Consider the following 20,905-nt stretch of genomic DNA (forward strand, 5'->3'; position numbering starts at 1 on the left):
TTTTGCTGTACATATTTATTTCGTCTGACAAATAAATCTTTGTTATACATTTTAGTAGAATAAACTCATCATAGAAACCAGGACTAAATTTTGTATACACGCCAGACGCGCGTTTCGTCTAAGCACAAGTAAATCCTTAAATTCACAGAACAAAGAGAAAACATCCTCAATGTAACGTTGATTGTTATTTAATTTATCAGTATATGGAATTGAGTAGGATATTATCTGAGCTTGACTGAGACTTGATCAATTCGGTATTTCTTTATCAATGATATATTCATAATAAACATTCGTATAACTAATTAATTTTATTTGAAATAGTGAAGCCTTTCAGCATGTTCAGGGAATTTAATGTGGTTACTGTCACTATTCTCTCTAACAATTCGATGTTAACGTAGGTCTTACTATAAATAGTCACACAAACAAATAATAACTAGTCATTATTTGAAAGAAACATTTAGAGAGACAATACGATTTAGTACAGTTTACAATAAAACCAGAAAATAATTTCACATATGACAAAAGTTATATTCAACACAAAGACAGATAAAAAGTGACCGTCGTCCCGGACATGTAATATACAATGCGAAATCCAAGAAAACAAATTAAAAACAAGTAATTTACAAGAACAAATAGTTAAAATTCAACATATAAAACTATGCTAAAAGAATGAAAAGAAATTCGACAGATGCTTTAAATATCAATTGTCACGTGACGTTCAACAGGAAGATAAGGCTGATATATCATATTAAGTGTCTGCAAATATATAGTTTCATATTAGAAAATATCGCTACTCCACAAAAGAAAATGAGTAATTTTTTCGATTCATGCTTTGCATAAAATGATTAAATGATTACATTTTTTATTCAAAAACTTTTAAATTATTTACGAATGAATTGTTTCATACGGAACAGAAAATTGCAGCATTAGGAATATTCTTTTTCAAAATAAGAAATAGTACAGAATAGTTACTGGATATTTATGTTACTGTGGATTAATGTTTTTCGTGGGTACCAATGTTTGTGGATTAAAGAAAACTTACATGTTCATGGATGTATAATTTCATAGTTGTGTAGAGGGTTGCATACAAGCCTATAGCGAATTTGTTATTCGTTAAATGCTTGATTTGGTGATTTGCCACTGCTGGTGGAGATTTATTTCCCCGAGGGTATCACCAGCTAAGTAGTCAGCACTTTTTGTGCTGACATGAATTATCATTGATATGGTTATATTTATAAATTAACTGTTTACAAAATTTAGAACTTTTGAAATACTAAGGCTTTTCTACCTCATGCATAGATTACCTTAGCTGGATTTGGAAAAACTTTTAGGAGTTTTGGTCCTCAATGCTCTTCAACTTCGTACTTTATTTGGTCTTTTTAACTTTTTTTGGATTCGAGCGGCACTGTTGAGTCTTTTGAAGACGAAACGCGCGTCTGGCGTATATACAAAATTTAGTCCTGGTATCTATGATGAGTTTATTTACAACCACTAGGTCGATGCTACTACTTGTGAAGATTTTTTCCCCGAGGGTATCACCAACCCAGTAGTCAGCACTTTTTGATCTAACATGAATTATCATTGATATGGTTATATTTATAAATTAACTTACAAAATTTAGAATTTTTTAAATACTAAGGCTTTTCTACCTCATGCATATATTACCTTAGCTGGATATGGCAAAACTTTTAGGAATTTTGGTCCTCAATGCTCTTCAACGTCGTACTTTATTTGGCTTTTTTAACTTTTTTGCATTCGAGCGTCACTGATGAGTCTTTTGTAGACCAAATGCGCGTCTAGCGTATATACAAAATTTAGTCCTGGTATCTATGATGAGTTTATTTACTGTACCCATGAAATCCACGAAAATTGGTACACAACGAATAAAAATGATTGAACAATTACTTTTGTTCAATTGGGTGGCTAATTAAAAAAGACCTAGTAGTGGAAAACAAACCGTACAATTGACCATTGATGCTATTAGTGTTGCCCATTTAGAATCTTAATTTTTTTTTATAAAGTTACAATGGGAATCAACTTTAAATCAATTATTGCAGAAAAACAAATTTCAGAAAAAAACTATTCGCAACGTACACCAATAAGTAAAAGCAGAAGAGCATTGCACGACATCTTTGTTAAATAAACAGATAAACGTATAAATACATTCAAGAAAAACTTCAGCTTATGTATAATGTCACATTTTTATATGCTTAATCGAAGGATAACTAAGTTAGTTAACTATACGTTTCTTGTTTAGAAGTTGTACTCACATAACAGCTGTTGTTAGGAGAGCCAAAACGAAATAAGGTCGTTGCCATGCCATAATTCGCCGATTTGGAGAACGTATGTCGCAGATGACAAGAAATAAGTAACATGGATCGTAGTCAGGATCTCGTCTTTCCTCCCTCAATTATTAGTTACCACAATTCAGATTTATTTTTATTTTCCTTTGATATACATAAATAGATGATGTATTAATGCCAATGGGACAACTCTCCATCTTAGCCACAATCATTTATTTTATGAAAGAAAAGATAGCAAAGGGATGTTATAACACTTAATAAAAAATCAAAATAAAAAAAAATATATACAAAACACAAGATGAAAAAATGAGACTTTTAAGTGTTTAAGAAATTGAGCAACTTTTCTCTCTGAATTGTTTCTCGAGTTGTGCTCTTTGTCTTTCTTCGTTCCTCAAATCACTTTGTAATTGCTCAGTTACGCTTGTCATATGTTCCATATATTGTTGGTTTCTTTCTTTCTCCTGCTGAGCCATTTGTTTGCTTTCATCCAACGATTTCATTAAGTCTTTATGTTGGTCACGAAACATTTGCGTTTGTTTTTTAGATTCAGTCAACATATCTTGAAAGTTCTTCATTTGTGCACTTTGCGTTTCCTGAACTATAGCTTTAACACTTTGTTCCATCGAGGTTTGAAAATTGTACTGCTGCTCGTGTACTGCTGTTTGTCGTTGGGTTTCTAACATTTGCATCCGTTTTTCGGTTTCTGCATATTTCGCATCCATCGCTTGAATTTGTCTTTTATTTTCTTCCTCTTTAATTTGCAGTTCTCGCATTTTTATTTCCTCTATTCGTTTTGCTTCTTTTTTTGCTTCGAATAATTCTTTTTCGTGATTTTCATTCAAACGCATCATTTCATGATGCATACCTTGAATTATAGCTTGTGATTTCTCTTTTTCTGACTGGATATTTGCATTGGCTTCCTTTTGTTTTCTGAGGTCTTTTTCTAACATATTGTTATTAGATTTTAGTGCCGACATTGTACCTTTAAACTTGGATTCAATTTTTTCAATTTCCTTCTGTTTCTCTAGGGCTTTTAACCTTTCAACTTCTTGTATTTTTTGTCGCAAGTGAGCTTCTGCCTCTTCATACATCTTGTTGGTGTAATGATTTCCACCATTTTTCTGTATCATGTTTACTAATGTTTCATTTAAATTCGATACTTGTCGATTTTTTTGTTCCTCTGTACCTCTATTGTTAAAAGCAACATATCTACCTTCAACCTTGTTTATGAAATGTTTGAGGCTTTGATTTGAGTTATTTATAAACTCTTCAATGTTTGTATTTTCGTCTTCTAAGTCATCCAGTCTCGTAAAGACTATAACTGCATACGAACTCATCTTCTCTCCAAATAATTCAAATAAACAGGTAAAGGTATCAATTTCCTCTTGCGTAAAGCGATCTAATCTAAGGACTAGCAAAAATGCGTGGGGTCCCGGTGTTGACATGTGAATGCAACGAATAATCTCTTGTGTAATCTCGCCATGCGCGAGTTTAGTATCAAATAGGCCCGGAGTGTCGACAACAAAATATCTGCGACCAGCTTTTCGGTTTACCGCTATTTGACATTGTTCCGTTATCGATGATCCTGAAGCCTTAGACAAAAATTCCTTTTTTGTCAAAATGGTGTTTCCAGTGGCACTTTTTCCGGATCCAGTTCTTCCCAATAAAACTAATCGAATGTCGTCTGATTCTCTCTGGCCTACAAAGGTATCGTATTTGTCTACACTATGATTCAAATGTAAACTTAAACATATAAATTGTTTATAGATGCATATTGTTCATATTCTTGTTTTCTTTGAAAGCATTCGAAAAATAGCTAGAGGGAAAACAAAAGAGCCATTCTTTTACATTTACACTTTTTAAAAAGATAAAATGCTTTCTAAATGCATTAAAAAAACTGATAAACTGATCATGTTTCAGAGGTTTCAATGTTGCCTGTTCGAAAAAGTTGATAACTTGCACTTTAAATTTAGAAAAAAAGTGTGCATGTCCTTAAACTAGCATTTAATTGCATAGTAGTCACCTGACCTTTAAAAGGACCTGCAAGAAATATAAAATTGAAAAAAAAACACACCCGCGAAATTACGACCATTAAGAGCGTGGTTGAAGTTATGTTGAAACTGTTGCAGGATGAATTTTTGTAAAATATTTTAAAGTAATTTCAGTAAACACGGTAAAAGTATCAAAAATCATCTGAACTTTGGGACAGGACAATTTCTTTTGACTCCCCCGTTTTGGCTCACTTGGCCCGAAATTGGCTATGACTTAAAGAGTCCATCCAATGAAAGAAATAAAATACGGACGCTTTTAACACAAACGGAATAATCCTAAACAAGGATGACAAATGCGACTATGCATGGTACTTGAAGGACACAAAGACATCATGATTAAATTATCGGAAAAGGACGAGAAGCCATACACTGACTTGGACCTTCACATATAATAATATATATAGTATTACAATGCAAGATAGGACGTTCACAAACTAGTATCGGGTACACACACATCGATATTTAAAGATTCAAATAAGGTTCATAATAATTCAACTTTCTCTTAAACAGTTTCAGTTCTTATGTATTCTTGTCTTTCAAACTTTTGACTTTGTGCGTTTCTGATAAAGGCACAAAAAACAAAAAAAGATTCGGACGCATGCGATATACACAGGTTGAATTGGTTTTTCTTTCTTTTTTGTAGTCTTTAACAATGACATAAGAGAAGATACATGAAAAACATAAGCAAATCCTTGATAAATATTGTCCGGGTATAATACATTGTGATAATTGAAGAAGAAATCATATAGGTATACATTTTCCTTTGTGAGACCTATGTATATATTTCAGCAAATATATACCATAATTTTATTGCAATGTATATAATTTGGCAAGTATGATGATATAATGACACAAATTATTATAACAAATCCTACGGTTTATTTATGATAAATTTCTAACCAACAATATATTTTACAACTTATTGCAAAGTGTCTTCCTGTATGCTTAAAAGTAGGGTGAAGAAAATGTGTTTAAAGAAGAATGGAAGTAAGGGACTGCCCTAAGAAAATTTAATAACTTTAATACAATATTGATGTCATTTTTTTACTTTACTTTTCGTTACATATTATAATGAGTTGATCCTCTTACTGGATTGATTTCATTGTAAAAAAAAATCCTTGAAAGGTAATTTCAAAATTTCTTTAATCCGTTATGAGTAGTTGATTGTGATTTTAAAAGTCAAAATATGGTCATTGATGAATTTCTTTACATGTAACTGATTGCTGTTTTGTCTTTAGTTTTAATTTTAAAATGTGCATTGCATACCAAAATGAGATTCAGAACAATTATTTAATTGTAATGTGACAGCCAACTTTATAGAATGTTAAAGGGGGGACAGAACAACTAAGATACCTTATTATTTACAAATCAACTAAATGTTTTAATCACATTGTATTAGTACATGTAAGGATAAATCAAGATTCTCTATGTCCACAATTGGTGATCAATCAAAGTTTTAATTTCCATATATCGAATTAAATTGTGCATGAACGTTGTATGGTTCAAATTTCTTGAACTTTTTTTTTCACCAAGTCATGGTGAATATATTTTCAACATTTAATAAAAAAAATAAAATGAGTCAAATCTGTCGTAGTCAAAGTTTTTGGTGTCACGTAATTTACGATAAATAAGAATACAAATTCACATAAATAATTATGTTTGTATTGTTTAAGGTGCCAGACCACCAATCAAAAATGCCTATCTGTTCAAACAGGTTTTTCAATTTTCACAGCTATCTAAATATTTTACTTTAAGTCTAACTTTTTTTAGAAACCAGGTATATCCTGCATCTTACAGGTATCGCCTTTATACATGCCAATTTGCATCATACCTTTAAAATCTTATAAGAAAGAAGAATTCACCCGAATAGAGGTACCATTAAAAATAACCCTGATATTCTGGAAATATTAAATAAGTTTACTATGGAGCGCATTTATCCTCAATGTTGAATACCATTTCATAGACAAGTAACTGTTGGCTCAAAATGGTCTTAGTTTAGTTCTCTTCCACCAAAAGTTTCATTTCTGCAAATTTGTTGCTTAATAAACTATAATATCAAACGCTCTATTTTTATCTCGAATAGGCCTACTTTCACATACATGTACGTTCTAAATTAGAGAGAGTAATTTGTGGTTTGACACCTGAAGAGGTTTTTTTTCTTGTTAAAAAAAGCAAAAAAATAAATGCATGCAAATAATTGAAGACAGAGCATAGGTTAAATTGAATAATTGTCTGGGATGATAGTAAACAGGAGAACAACAATTGATTGATTATCATAAAAATAACAGATTAGTAGAAATAATAGCAAACATAAAAAGGAAAAACCAAAATTAATTATAATTTAATGTCAACCCAGCATGACTAAGGTTACGTTTTCCGAACTACTATACTTGATTCCTTATTGTTCCTATACAGCAGTGTTGAAGCAAAACGAATAATGGATGATAAATCGTCTTTTGTAAATTGTTGCTTCGAAAGGTCTCAATAACAACACCACGTCGTAACAACACCACTTCCTAATATGTTTTATCATCAATCAGTTGACTGAAAAATACTCCCTACTTTGAATTACATATCTTATTGTTTTACATATCCATAACTAACTTACATTTTCAAGGAACATGTGTTACAGGGTGTCAAAATTGAGGACTTGAAGTTAAATTCAATTAACTATATTTATACTAGTTTACTGATTATATAAAATCCGCTTGACCACATTATAAAGAGTGACCTGAACGTTGTAAAATGCTTATCTGTGTGAAATATGTAATCAGATGACCAGAAATGTCGTCACCAAAATTCAACAATAATGTTATTTGTAAACACAACTTTAAAATAGTAATGAATTGGTTAACGACATTTGAGGAAGTCGACACTGAATGGGTCTTTCTTTGACCACCCAATTGTTGCAAAGCTATCTAAATATTTTGCACCTTCTTCCTTGACAAATATGTTTTCGTTCCCGCAGATATGCCTGGAACTAAATGGTTTGTGTGTAAATTAAATGACGTAAAATTCTTGATAAATAGGAATAAATTATCGACAATTAACTTGAAAACTCAACATTCACAACCCCTCACACAGACACTACCAAGGAGGAATTGCATAATGAGCTGTAGTTCTGTTTCTAGGTTTGCCTAAATAGGAAAAACATGATCTTCCTTCTCGTTGAATACATAAATAACATGTTGCTAGGGTTCAGGTCTTCCATTAAGCTTCTTTAAAATAAGAAATAGCGATAACATCAGCAATTGTTCCGCGCTTCAGTGGTGGCGTGAATCGTTATTGTTACTTAAAAAGTCAATAGTTTTGTTTTTATTCTAGTCTATGATTCTTTCCATTGGCTATAATATTATCATATGCCTTTTCTCCCCATTAGGAAAGTATTCTAAACATCAAACTAAAAGCTTAGGTTTTGCTATTGTTCTTAAAAAATAATTGTCAACATGTTTAGTGACTTTGTATGTGAAAATCAATCTGATTCACTGTTTTTTTTAGAATGCTTGATATATTTATTCTTTATATATTTGTTACGTATCGGGGATGTTTTTTAACAATCAAACCACATTCAGATAAGAACTATGTTTAATACAGTTATCCCTTCAAACGAACTTGTCAAATAAATCAATCATAGATCCCAGGATTCAAATTCAATATTTGTGCCAGACGATCATTTCGTTTACAAAAGACTCATCAGTGCCGCTCGAATAAAAAAAAAAGGTTAAAAGGGCCAAATAAAGTTCGTAGATTAAGAATATTGTGCAAAACTATCAATTTTAAAATCTTACGGACGCCTCCGTGCGTTTTGTGACCGCTTTACAGATATTAACAGATAAATTCCAATTGTCCACGTCTAAATCCAAATCCTGTCCACTTTTCCCAAGCACGACCTTTTGAGTTTTCACCGAGTTTGTACTTTAATTACCAAGATAACGTGTGTCACTTATGGAGCAGTATCTAATCATGCTTCTGAAATTTAATCCTTTTTAATTTTTTTCCTATAATGACTAATTTCTACTATATTTGTTTTTCCATTTGTCTAGTAAAAGTGGGTTACATTAGGCTATAGAATTTTTGTTAATATTGTAATGGTTCAACTTGTTTTGATCGGAACTATTTAGTTCTATCAGAGCAGTTTTGTAAAGAAAAATACATCCTCTCCATTTTTAGGTAAATTTTTAGACTTCTACGTTAAGTCAGTTCTATTAATACAATTCGCTTGCAATAAATTACGATCTATTAAAAAATCCATCATATTCATTTGACTGATCCATAATTCTGGAATATACTATCGATTTTTGTTGTTTCTAAATCAAACAGTATATTATATTTATAAATCCAACTAGCTTGTAAATAAATACATAAATTGGTAGGTGCTCAGTGAAAAAAATATTAAAATTGATGAAGTCCAATGACTATGGAACAACAAGAAAATCAATAAAATCGATAGTTAGCTTCTTGTCATCATCCCCAACAATGAGATAATGTTTCGAGGGAATCAAAACAACCAAACTAGATTTAGTGGTTGATTTATGAAAAAAATGTTTTGATTCAAATAGACAAAGTCTGGAACGCCAAGGTTATTTTGATCTAATCTAATGTTTAAAAGCATTTTTTGGAATCAATCATAATCTTGTGTTAAAATGCAATTAAACGTAGTGGAGAATAATCTAAGTTATTGTGCGAAGTGTCAAACGGACCGATCGATAGACGGACTGACAGACGGGCGGACCCAAGAACGAACTTTAGTTTCCCATTAAACCTTTTATTTCGCATACGAGTATAAAAAACTATAAAATCTCTTTAAAACCATTTAGAGCTTCAACAGCCATTATGAAATGCGTATTCCATTTTACTTTAAAATCTTCTTTAACAGCGTATCGCATCACCTAAGTTAACCAATGGAGTATGTCAACTAAGACCCCTTTTTGACCCCAAAATATAGCAGTTTTACAAAATTGTTAAATGAACATTTTTAGTTATATATTGGAAAGTAGAATACTTTTGCTACATAAATATAAGCTGTTTTTTGACAATACAATGCACATATATCGGGTGCTAGCATCATTAAGTTATGGTAAATTACTGAAATCTTCGAAATTTTAGACGGGTTTCGTCTTAAATGGGAGTGGCCGCATTTGTGTTATTCTTAATATATAACTGTTAGTTGCCTTTGATGATACTGAATAACATATATAAAGGTTTAGAATGAACACGGATGCGGCCAAAAAAATGGAAAGACCTAATTAAATTCAGAATATAGTTTTGAAAACTATTTTAAGAAATATTGTTGTTCGTAAAAATATACATAATTGTGTTAACTATAGAAAATAAATACTTTTTGACACTAAATAGTTATCCTCGAATTAAAAAATGTAGCTTTAGGTCAATTATTTCTTTTGTTAAATTTTTACAATTTTACATCAATCTCTGTCAAAGTTTGTACTTTTTGTCATACTTGTTCAGGGTTAGCAATGGCTTTAACAATTACTATTTTTGATGTTGTGCCGTGGGTATGGCAAATGTTAAACAGATGTTGAAAAATATTATCAGACAAATGTTTTCAGTGCATTACATAAGATCAAATGCTTGTTAAAGCAATTAGGGCGCCATATAACTTCTATCCCAGTGAAAGGAGGACGGACAACCATGAATATCATTTGTTGTGTTTGTATATTTCCAATATTGAATACGCTAGACATAATAACTAGAAAACAGCATAAGAATTATAATGTTCGGGTGAAACATTCGATTCCGCTGATTTATTGTTTCGAGAGAAAATACACATGTAATTCGCATTTGATTGAAAGATAAATACATAGAGTTAACACATTATTTATTGTAAAAAATGTAAATCACAATAGTTTCATATATAAACATTCTGCTAAATGCTTGAGCACTTCTGAAGAGCTACTAAAATATCTTATGCTTCATTTCATTTAAAACTGGTTCTATTTATATAAGTACAAAGTTTGAAAGTTATGTAAAAATATCTCACCATAAAAAATAGCTTCTCCTTTAATCTGGTTGTCATTTACTTCTAAAACAAAATCATAATAGAACAAGTTTTTATGCAAATACAGTAGCGCAGTCATGTTCGTTCTCTCCCAAACTATGTTACGTGACATATATATGCTGTATTCGTGAATCGTTGTAGGGAGTAAAGAAAGTTCGTCCGATTTTAATTGTATTCGATGGAAGATAGAAACAGAGACTTTTTTATTTCTGTTCAAATAATGATTGATGTGAGAGAAAAACAGATATTTTGGTTGATTGACAGTACACAGTGGTACATTAAACAAATAATTTCACTTGTATTATGCCTCATTTCCTAAGCTTGAAATGGAATGAATATCATGAATAAGAAAATTCTACTGACGAATTTTTAAATTACAGTTAAAAAGACATCCGGAGATGAGGTTTCATTCCTGACCTTATAACAAAAGTGCAAATAAAGCAAGTAAGTTAGAAAAAGCCTTGCATTTTAAGAAATGTACCTGTGGTTTGGATGTTTTGGACAGGATCGCGTAAGTTTGCATCTGTGCGTAATCTATATGACGATAGACCTATTAGTAAAAATACATAATGCATAATGCAAATCAAATAACAACAATAGTATAGCTACACTATTTAGGCACTCAAGTGTTGATGATATGTTTGTTTCTATATAAGTTTCTACCTTCAAAGGTAGAATATGTTTTTTTTTATCAATCAATAATGAAATTAAAATAAATATGTAGTGAAATAATAATTCAATTTTAGCATCACGTTTGGTTAAATTTTGTCAAGATAAGCAAATAAACTTCGCTGACGAATAATTGCACTTGTAAGTAGATAAATCTACCTCTTTGAATCCGAATTCATGTAACATTCAATTATACTCATTAGATGGAATTAGGTTACGCATGAATTCAGCTATTTAAAGGAAAAGAATGTCATCATTCAAACTGGGAAAAGAGTATTCATTTGGTTAACTACTCGATTTACAAAAATCGAAGTAAATCTCGACAGTAAATTCCATGTCGTCTAGACAAAAACAAATCCGACATGCTGATACATAGTATCGAACCATGCATTGTTAATAGTTGATTTTATACTTTTTGTAATAAGAATATATGTTTCAGTATGTTATAAATAAAATATAAAAAATTGAATCAAATCGGTTAATTTGAAAGCTTATAACCCTTGAGGTAAAACGAAATCTATAACACGCCAAAATAGAATTATATTGTGACAATAAAAACTTAAATCATATGCATATTTACAAAACAAAATTCATTGTCCTTGATTTTAGTTTTCATATATCTATGGAATGAAATATATCAAACGAATAGTATGCAATCATAATATCAAAGTTAGATAAATATGTTACTGTTGTAAGAAACAAATTCATGTAGTTAGTTAAGCTGAGGTCACACATTCACTATTTTAACTGCCGTCCTTGATATGTAAATTTGTAAAACAAAAATATTGAATCACGAAAACAATTAGCTATGCTTGCTCAGGAAGTGTTCCATTTTAGCCGTTCATTACCAAATTTGTCCCGATTATTGCGTTTTCAATTCGATTCTTAATCGATTTGTATCTTTCGCATGGTCCACAACGACCGAATCTGTCTCGACAGCGTCCCGATTCTACCGAAAGTAATCCGACAGAGATCAGACAAACACCAGACAGTGAACCGATGCTGGCGGAAGAACACCGTTATGCGGGGTTCACACATTGCCGATTAATGCTTCCGTTTGAGATCAGACAGCGATACGACACGAAAAGGGAAAAAGTCGGATTAGTATCTGGAATGTCCTATTTTTGTCTGAATGCAGTCGTTTTAGTTCGTAACAGATTCCTACTGGTCGGGAAGGGTCCGAATAGTTCGGCAAAGCACCCCGATAGTTAGGGGCGTCCCGTAACATTCGGGGAAACTCAGCCGATATTGTCTAGTCGGATTACAATCGTGCCTATGTCGTAACAGATTCTGCTGTATCGGATCAAATTCCTAACAATGTTCTGTGTATTCGGGATGGTGTCCAATGGAACGGGAATGATCTAGAGAAATTTTTCATTGCTGTTTGAGTCCAGATTGCATCCAGATCTTGTCGATTGCGAACCGTTTTTGCCGAAACCGTTCCGAAACAGACCCGTTATTATTTCTAAATTCGTCAATGATACCCACCTCAGAGTCCCGACAATTACAGAATACAATACAACTGAGACCAGACAAAGCCGTTTGCAATGCAATAGAGCAGACCGTGATAGGATTACGTTCCGACAGTACCTAATCATCCCGATTATGCCGACAGTTTTCGAACGGATAACTTCCGTCAGCGTCGGTTCACTGTCTTGTCACTCTCTGATCTCTGTCGGATTATATTCTGTAGAATCGGGACGCAGTCGTGACAGACTCGGTCGAATTTTACCATGCGAAAGATACAAATCTGATTAGAATGGGATCGAGAACGGGATTATCGGGACAATTTCGCTTGAAAACAGATGAATAACGACGCTTCCTGAACAATATCTGATTGTTGTCGTGATTAAATTTTTTTTTTTACAAATTTTAATTGAGGTTTGAATTTCCATCCACGATTCATATGATCTTGAACAGAATTTTGATAAATTTTAATCTGGAATGGTCCTGTCAAAGACGGCAGTGAAAATCGTGAATGTGTCACCTAAGCTTAAGTGCTCCCGTTTTATTCGGGTAAAGTCATCCGATTGTGTCTAGTAGGAATACTATCGTGACTATATCGAAACAGATTCTGATAGATCGGATTAAAATCGTAAATTCGATACAGCAGAATCTGTCACGACAGAGTCCGGGTTGTAATCCGAGTAGACAAAATCGGATGAGTTTCCACGAATGTTACGGGACGCACCTTACTGTCGGGGGTGCTTCGCAAAACTACAAGGACCATTCCCTACTCATAGGAATCTGTTATGAACTTAAATGACTGCGTTCAGACATTAAAAGGACATTCCAGATAATTGAGGACAGTAATCCGATTTTTTTCACTTTTCGTGTCTAATTGTTTTCTGATCTAAAGCGGGAGCAATAATCGGCAATGTGTGAACGCCGCATTAACTGTCGGGGTAGTTGGCGAACCTCTCCGGACCATTCCCGATCCATAGGAATCTATAACGAACGTAGACGACTTCTTTGAGACCATGTTAGGACATTCCAAATCAATGAGAATAGTAATCCGACTTTTTAGATTTTCGTATCTTAGCGCTGTCTGATATCAAACGGAAGCTATAATCGGCGCTGTGTGAACCCCGCATTAAGACCGAAATCATCGTCATGTTTAATGTTATCATTTGGACAAAAGGACAAAGGACTTTTTGTTTTGGTTCTGATAGTGGTTAACGGGAGAAAAGTAAATTCCTTATGTCGATGCAATTAGCATTTTTATAAACAAGTTTTGTACTAGACATCAAGTACAAATCTTTGTAAAAATAATTGTCATGAATAAAATAGTTGGAAAGGTGATAACTTAATATTAAAGTTAAAAAATAACCTAATCCGGGGTTTTCTTTCTTACCTCAAACAATTCATCTTACAATGTAAAATCTGGGTCCTTTAATTATTATTTTTTTACGTTCGATAAAATGTACCTGTGGTTTGGCCTTTTAGGACAGAATCACTACTGTTTTCATCTCTTAATAATCTATATGAAGACATACCTGCAGGGAAAAATGCATAGCTTCATTATTATGTGTTGAATATATTTTTGTTTTTATCTGAAGTGTGTTTTAATCTGATGACAATAATCGGATAATGACAAAAAAGGATTGAAATTAAATGTAAATAATGCATCGCATAGCTTGTTCTTTGTTATATGTCTTCATTACTAAAAAGAAACAAATTCAAAGCGGATTTAGGCATTAATTGTTTTGCAGTTAATGTATTTCTTCTCTCTCATACTTTCTAACGTGACATTTATATATGCTGCTTTTATATTAATTATGTTTTTTTAAAGGGCCATTGGAATCATTCTGGTGCATGTGATTACTGGAATATATCTAGTAGTTCTACCAATTCCATTTTATAAATATAAAACATGCTATATTGATTAAAAGGTGGTTCCGTACTGTAATAATTTCTCCTTAGCTGTACCTGCTTTAAAACAAGTATATTTATAGTTATAGTTGGAATAAACTCATTACGTATTTTCTAAATCATTTAGGATTTCTTTTGAGTAACTTCTGGTTCTCATTCCAATTTTAGAGTCAAATGCAAACTTAAACCTTTCCCGATAATTGGGTAAATAATTCAATTTCTGGCAAGTAAACGATAGACATTGTGACTTTTTTTTATTTCAGTTCAGAAAATAACTGTGTATTTCATGAAATAACATATTTTTTTACGCATCAAAACTAAAAAAAAATATGACAAATCATTCTCTCAAAGAACAATTATGTATTTTCTTGAAAACTACTTAAATTTCGTGTGATTAATTTTGAGTAAACTGCATCTTCGTCCATATCATACATCTTATATATAGATGTTTATAAAGTAATATGAATACTCACTACGAAAGTTCCGTTCTCCTTGATTCCTGTCCGCCTCGATTACTTCTGAAAAGATATAAATAAGCTTAGACCGATTTTTGTCAAGGGTAAGTTTCAATCCCCCCCTCCCCCCACCAAACTCTGTTAGCTGACACATATTCGTGAGATTAAAAAAGTTAGAACAAATATTCATCATATTTAATTTATTGTCGGTTGTGCAAAAGAGAACGAAATTTGGTGTAGATAGAAATTTATATGAAAACAGTATTATTGCATTAAGGAGTTTAGAATACAATTGAAAACTATGTCTATTATAAAACTAATATGATGAATAACCAAGATCAACTAAGGATTGTATAACTTAGATTAGCTAAAGATTGTTTAACTTAGAGTTGGAAAACAATTTCGACTGAAGCGCCATACTTTGAAATACCAAATACACATAACAATGTTAAATGTGAAGGGACATTAACTGTCAATTTAAGGATCACCGATTCATCTTACAATCCCATATTTTACAATCGACTCGTAATAAGGTATCATCATCTTATGTGTATTTTGGAATATACGATTAATAATTCACAATCGAAACAAGCTATAAATATCTTTAAAGATTGTCGTATGTTAGTTTACCGTACATATTAATATTAAATAACAGGTAAGCATATTATTAGTTACATGGTGTGTTAGTGACCTAATGCGATATATATGTGGTAAGTAAATTCCATATGAGGTGAGAGCAAAGCTCGAATCCCCATATGAAATAAACTGACACCATATATATCGTATTATGTCACTAGCTCACCGTGTAACGAATTTATCTTACCGACTATCTTCACATGTGGTATTTTTACTAGCGTCCAATACAAGTGATCAAGTCTTTAATGCTTAGTATTAAGATTCTACTTCCCTTTGTCTATACAGAAAACAAATGCAATAATAGCAACTTTTAAGCTTTAAATTAGTTTTATGAATTAATTTCAATCGTTTACTACATATATTTTAATTACTTCGTCTGTTGAATCCTTTCAGATTTCGTTTTTTGAAAGGGAAGTAACCCCGTTATGTCAACAATAACAACTTGTTAGCCTTAAATATGTTCTATGATCTTATTTCAACCTTTCATCATTAATGTCTTCGTCTGTTGAATCATTTCAGATTTTTCCTCAACACCGTGTTGTTTTAATGAAGGGTTGTGGCATCATTTATGTTTTGAAAAGAAATAAACTCCTTACTAACCCCATATGGTAACTAACCATGTATGGTTGCTAACCCTATATATTTTAGGACACCCTATATCAAATATACATAGTCACCACTTGTAGTCCTTTAACCAATCATATCTCTATAAATCTATAGGAGGTAAGATAAGTTATCATATATAGGGTATTTATCTAGATCTGTTTAATTTCATATCATTTATTATTATGTAGATCATCATTTTTCCCTACATGGTTTTTGTGTGCAGAATCTATTAACAAAAGTGATCAAAATCGGTTTTTGACTGATTTAATTTTAAATTTCAATGTTCTATTCTTTTTGATAAATCTACATGCTAGATCGATGCATAGCTCGTCACTGGTAAATGTTACATTGCAATTGCATTAATACGAATTCAAACGAGTAGGAAAATGTACTTGCAAAAAAACATTATCGGAAAACAATATTTCAAATTTTAAGAAATATACCTGTCTGGACAGGAGCAAATACATTTGCATCTGTGACTATTCTTTGTGAAGATAACTCTATAAATAGAAAATGTATAGCTACCTTTTTAGAGATTCCAGTTTAAATAAAGCTTTTGCTTACATCTATGTTCTATTTTAAAGAGAAAAAAAAAAACAATAACATGAATAACAAAGAATGGTTTATTTTCAAATTAAATTAGATATAATCCAGAATATTACTTTTCTGCATGGTTCTGGATGCAATTCATCCCTATAAAATAATAGTATTGCAGTGTAATTTTGAACTTTCAAGCACTGTTGAAAAGGTACGAAAGATAACAGAGGGACAGTCAAACTTATAGATTGAAAATAAGCTTACAACATCATGGCTAAAAAATAAAAAGACAAACAGACAAATAATATTACACAAGACACAACATAAAAAACTAAAGACTAAGTCACACAAATCTCACAAAAAAAAAACGGGGGTGATCACAAGTCCTACGGAAGAGTAAGCAGATTTTGCCCCACATGTGGCACTCTTTGTGTTTCTTTTTTTATTACAAATCCGGGAAATAGTCTCATTCGATAGGTAACATTCGTCAAAACGGAAGGGTATTACAGTTATGACATAAGGAACATATCAGATATCATCTGTGAAACTGTTTTTCCATAACGGTCAACCAACTCGTGATGGCGTCCGTAAAATTTACGAAGGAATGATTTCAACTTTACCATTTGGAACTCTTGTTTTAATAGCTTCCTTGTGAGCAGCAACTCTCTATCAAGGAAATGATGACAGGAAATACAAGCTCTGGATTATCGTATTATTTTGGAAATATATATTCCGTATGCAGACGCTGCTTGAAATTTGCTACATAGAAATGGAAAGTTCACAATTGGGAAGCTGAGATCATCTTTTTTGTCGTAAAAGTTTGTTTTCAACCGACCCTCATTGTCAATTTCTAGATGTAAGTCAAGATATGAGGCAGACTTAACTGTATCTGTAATATCCTTTATATCTAGTTCGATTGGATAGATTCGTTCAACATAGTCACCAAATTTTGTATTATTTACTGAGAGAACATCATCTATAGAGCGGAACGTAAATTTAAAGGATATTGCTAACTTCTTATATTTTTCTTAAGAAGTTCCTGTATGAAAACAGCCTCATAATAACAAAGAAACAAGTCGACTAGAAGAGAGGACCAATTGGTTCCGATTGGAATTTCGACAGTCTGTTGAACAACACGTCCTTCAAACGTTACAAATATGTTGTCCATCTGGAATTGTTGATATTGTCAGTTTTCAGAGAAATTTTTGTTTGAACCAGTGTGACTCTTTACAAAGAAGGATGTATCACTCCCAAAGAAAAGATTAGTCCATCTATGTTCTCCCTTTTTATATGAAACAAATCAATACCAACTCTTTCAATTTGTCTTTTAGTTTGGAATGGGGAGTACTTGTGTAAAGTGTACAAAAGTGAAATGTTTTAATAATATTGCAAGATGAGAGAGTCTTAGTATGTACGCTAATAGATTTTTGTATTTTTTTTAGTATCCACATCTGATTCACACATCTACTAGAATAGGCAGTTTCACAATAACTTTGAAGCCATGCTTTGATTGCTGATAAAATAGATTGTTAATAATTTTGAAAGAGGTTTCGTGGAGAATTTGAAAGACACAGCACCATACCGTTGTTTGTAAAAATGGAAGATCCACTTCTTTGTTTGAAATTACAAAGGAACATAGAACAGACCTATGATTATCTAGGATTTCCTCTTTGGTAAGTGAGGGTATATATTGAATTTCTAAGTGTAACTTTAGATTTTCATTTACTTGATATATGCTGCTACTTTCAAACATATTTTAGTAAAGAATCAATATGCACCATATTCTTATTTGGGTGGATGAAAAATACATTTTTTTTCATTTGAAATTCATATCAATATGTCCAAAGCATTCTTTTATAAACATAACAGTAAGTTGTCACAAGATATACCTGTTTGTACAGCTTCGACAAGATCACGTTCATTTTCATTTGTTCGTAATCTGTATGAAGATAGATCTAGAAGTAAAAATGTATAGCTACACTATTGAAACGTTTTATATTTCATTTAAAAATTGTTTTTATCCGTGATATATTCTAAGGAAAAAAGCAAAATCACAAAAATACTGAGCTCCGAGGAAAATCTAATACGGAGACTCTCTAATCAAACGACAAAATCAAAAGCTCAATCACACCAAATGAATGGATAACAGATGTGATATTCCTGAATTGGTTCAGGCTATTTTTTAGGTCGAAAATGGTGGATTCAACCTGGGTTTAAAGCTAGCTAAACCTTATGACAGTCGCATAAAAATCAAAGAAAAAAGAAGACAAAAACATTATCACTTATACGCAAACAATATTCAAATGTAGACAATAAAGACAAAAATTAGAGCAGGGTGAACAGTTTTGTTCATACACAAGTACTGTTCATTAAACATCGAAAGATAAGTTCTGAATATCATCAATATATTTGAAAATAACAGGGAATTTCGCTTTGTTCTGTTTAAAAAAACTAATGATTTTTAAACATTCTAGTTGACATCAACAAGTCTTGAAACATTGCATTCGATTTATTAACTATTTCATGGCTAATAATATGGAGATGTAAGTCATTACATCAGTTAATTGCAAGGTGAAAGTAACTTGTTGGAAGTCCTGGTAAACATGAAATATTTTAGAGAAATAAAAACAATGTCATAGAATTAAGAATTCAAATTGGGACTTTGTCAAAGAGACAACAACCCGAACAAAGGAAAGATAAGTGCCAAAAAGCCACCAATGGCGAGAAATTTTCCCAACCAGAGTTGGTCTCCATCTGGCCTCTTAAAACATGTGTACTAGTTAAGTGAAGAAAGACATTACGCGAAACTCCAAAACAATTAAATGAACTTAGATTACAAAAAGACTTACAAAGGCCAAAGACTCCAGACTTGAAACAGACACAAAAGTGCGATAGGGAACTTTTGTGGCATCTCCCCTATATATGTCAAATAATCAACGAACCCATAGGATTGTGTCATGACTGGAACTTGAAATACTGGCTACAATGTATGACATAAGTTTCTACAATTATCAACAAATATACACATTCACTTTTAGATATATGTATATAAAATATTATAAACGACTATTGAACAATAAGATTGATTTGTTGTAATAATCGATTTCAGGAGGGAGAAAAGTACTCACATACAGTCAATTACTAAACATACCATATCGTGACTGGGCATCCCTGTCATCTCCTAATCGTGCTTTGAAATCTTTGTATTTTTCATCTCGATACATTCTAAGAATGTTTGATCTGAAAGTAGATATTACTTTCAAGTAAGAATAGTTATGCTTATTGTTTAAAACTAAAGACACTGAAAGTGATACGTACAATTATATTATATAATTGGTTTAAAACTGCTTTAACACTAAGCATAGAATAGCTATAAGAAGATGTGGTAGGAGTGCCAATGAGTTAACTCTCCGTGCAAGCCAATCAATTATATTTATATATCAAACCAGGGAGCTTTTGTATAACAAGATCAATACTTCCAAAGCCTTTTTAAGCTTCACAACAGTAATACTCATAATAAAAAGTTGTGATAAAATCGATTTCAGTCCCGATGTTTCTAAAATGATCCTGTCCTATTTTTCTCGATTGTGATCACCCAATATGTACTTACATACTTGTTTGTTTGCTTTTTGGCCTTGAATGTTTGTCCCTAATATTTTATTAACTATATATTTGCATTCAGGTATCGCAGATCAAATTTATTCGTTCATAGTGTGTTAATTTACGTTTTTTTTTTATTGAGTTGAGCCTTCCAATTGATATTTTGTCGTGTGTTTTTCTATGTTGTGATGTTATACTATTGTTTCAGAAAAAACGAGAAAATTTGGTACCATCAAAACGCTTAATCCCGCTGCAAATGTGTGCACCTGTCCTAAGTCAGGAATCTGATGTACAATAGTTGTCGTTTGTTTATGTAATTCATAAGTGTTTCTCGTTTCTCGTTTTTTATTTAGATTTAACCGTTGGTTTTCCCGTTTACACTAGTAATATTGGGGCCCTTTATAGCTTGCTGTTCGGTGTGAGCCAAGGCTCCGTGCTGAAGGTCGTACATTGACCTATAATGGTTTACTTTGATAAATTGTTATTTTAATGGAGAGTTGTCTCATTGGCACTCACACCACATCTTCCTATATCTATTGTATCAATATAACGGACAACGCATACAAGAAAGAATATAGTAGCGGTACCTTTCGGAGAACCATATATGACCTAAAATTGTAAATGCTCTTTTGGAATCTTCCACCTTTTTTTTTAGTTAAT

General features: G+C 32.0%; 1 protein-coding gene across 2 annotated transcripts; it reads right to left on the minus strand.

Annotated features, from left to right (window-relative positions):
- LOC143051743 (uncharacterized) lies at window positions 1–19,884 on the minus strand. Of its 2 annotated transcripts, XM_076224654.1 has the most exons (8): window positions 19,797–19,884; window positions 18,535–18,600; window positions 16,552–16,608; window positions 14,885–14,929; window positions 13,967–14,035; window positions 10,852–10,920; window positions 10,353–10,394; window positions 1–4,002 (listed from the first exon to the last, which is right to left on the minus strand). In XM_076224654.1, the coding sequence occupies exons 1-8, from the start codon at window positions 19,867–19,869 to the stop codon at window positions 2,627–2,629; spliced, it is 1,797 nt and encodes a 598-aa protein (XP_076080769.1). In that variant the 5' UTR covers window positions 19,870–19,884; the 3' UTR covers window positions 1–2,626. The 2 variants fall into 2 exon arrangements, with proteins under 2 accessions (XP_076080769.1, XP_076080770.1); XM_076224655.1 differs by lacking the exon at window positions 10,852–10,920.
- Window positions 19,885–20,905: the final 1,021 nt, after the last annotated feature.

This window comes from Mytilus galloprovincialis, chromosome 11 (assembly GCF_965363235.1).
Source record: "Mytilus galloprovincialis chromosome 11, xbMytGall1.hap1.1, whole genome shotgun sequence".
NCBI lineage: Eukaryota > Metazoa > Mollusca > Bivalvia > Mytilida > Mytilidae > Mytilus > Mytilus galloprovincialis.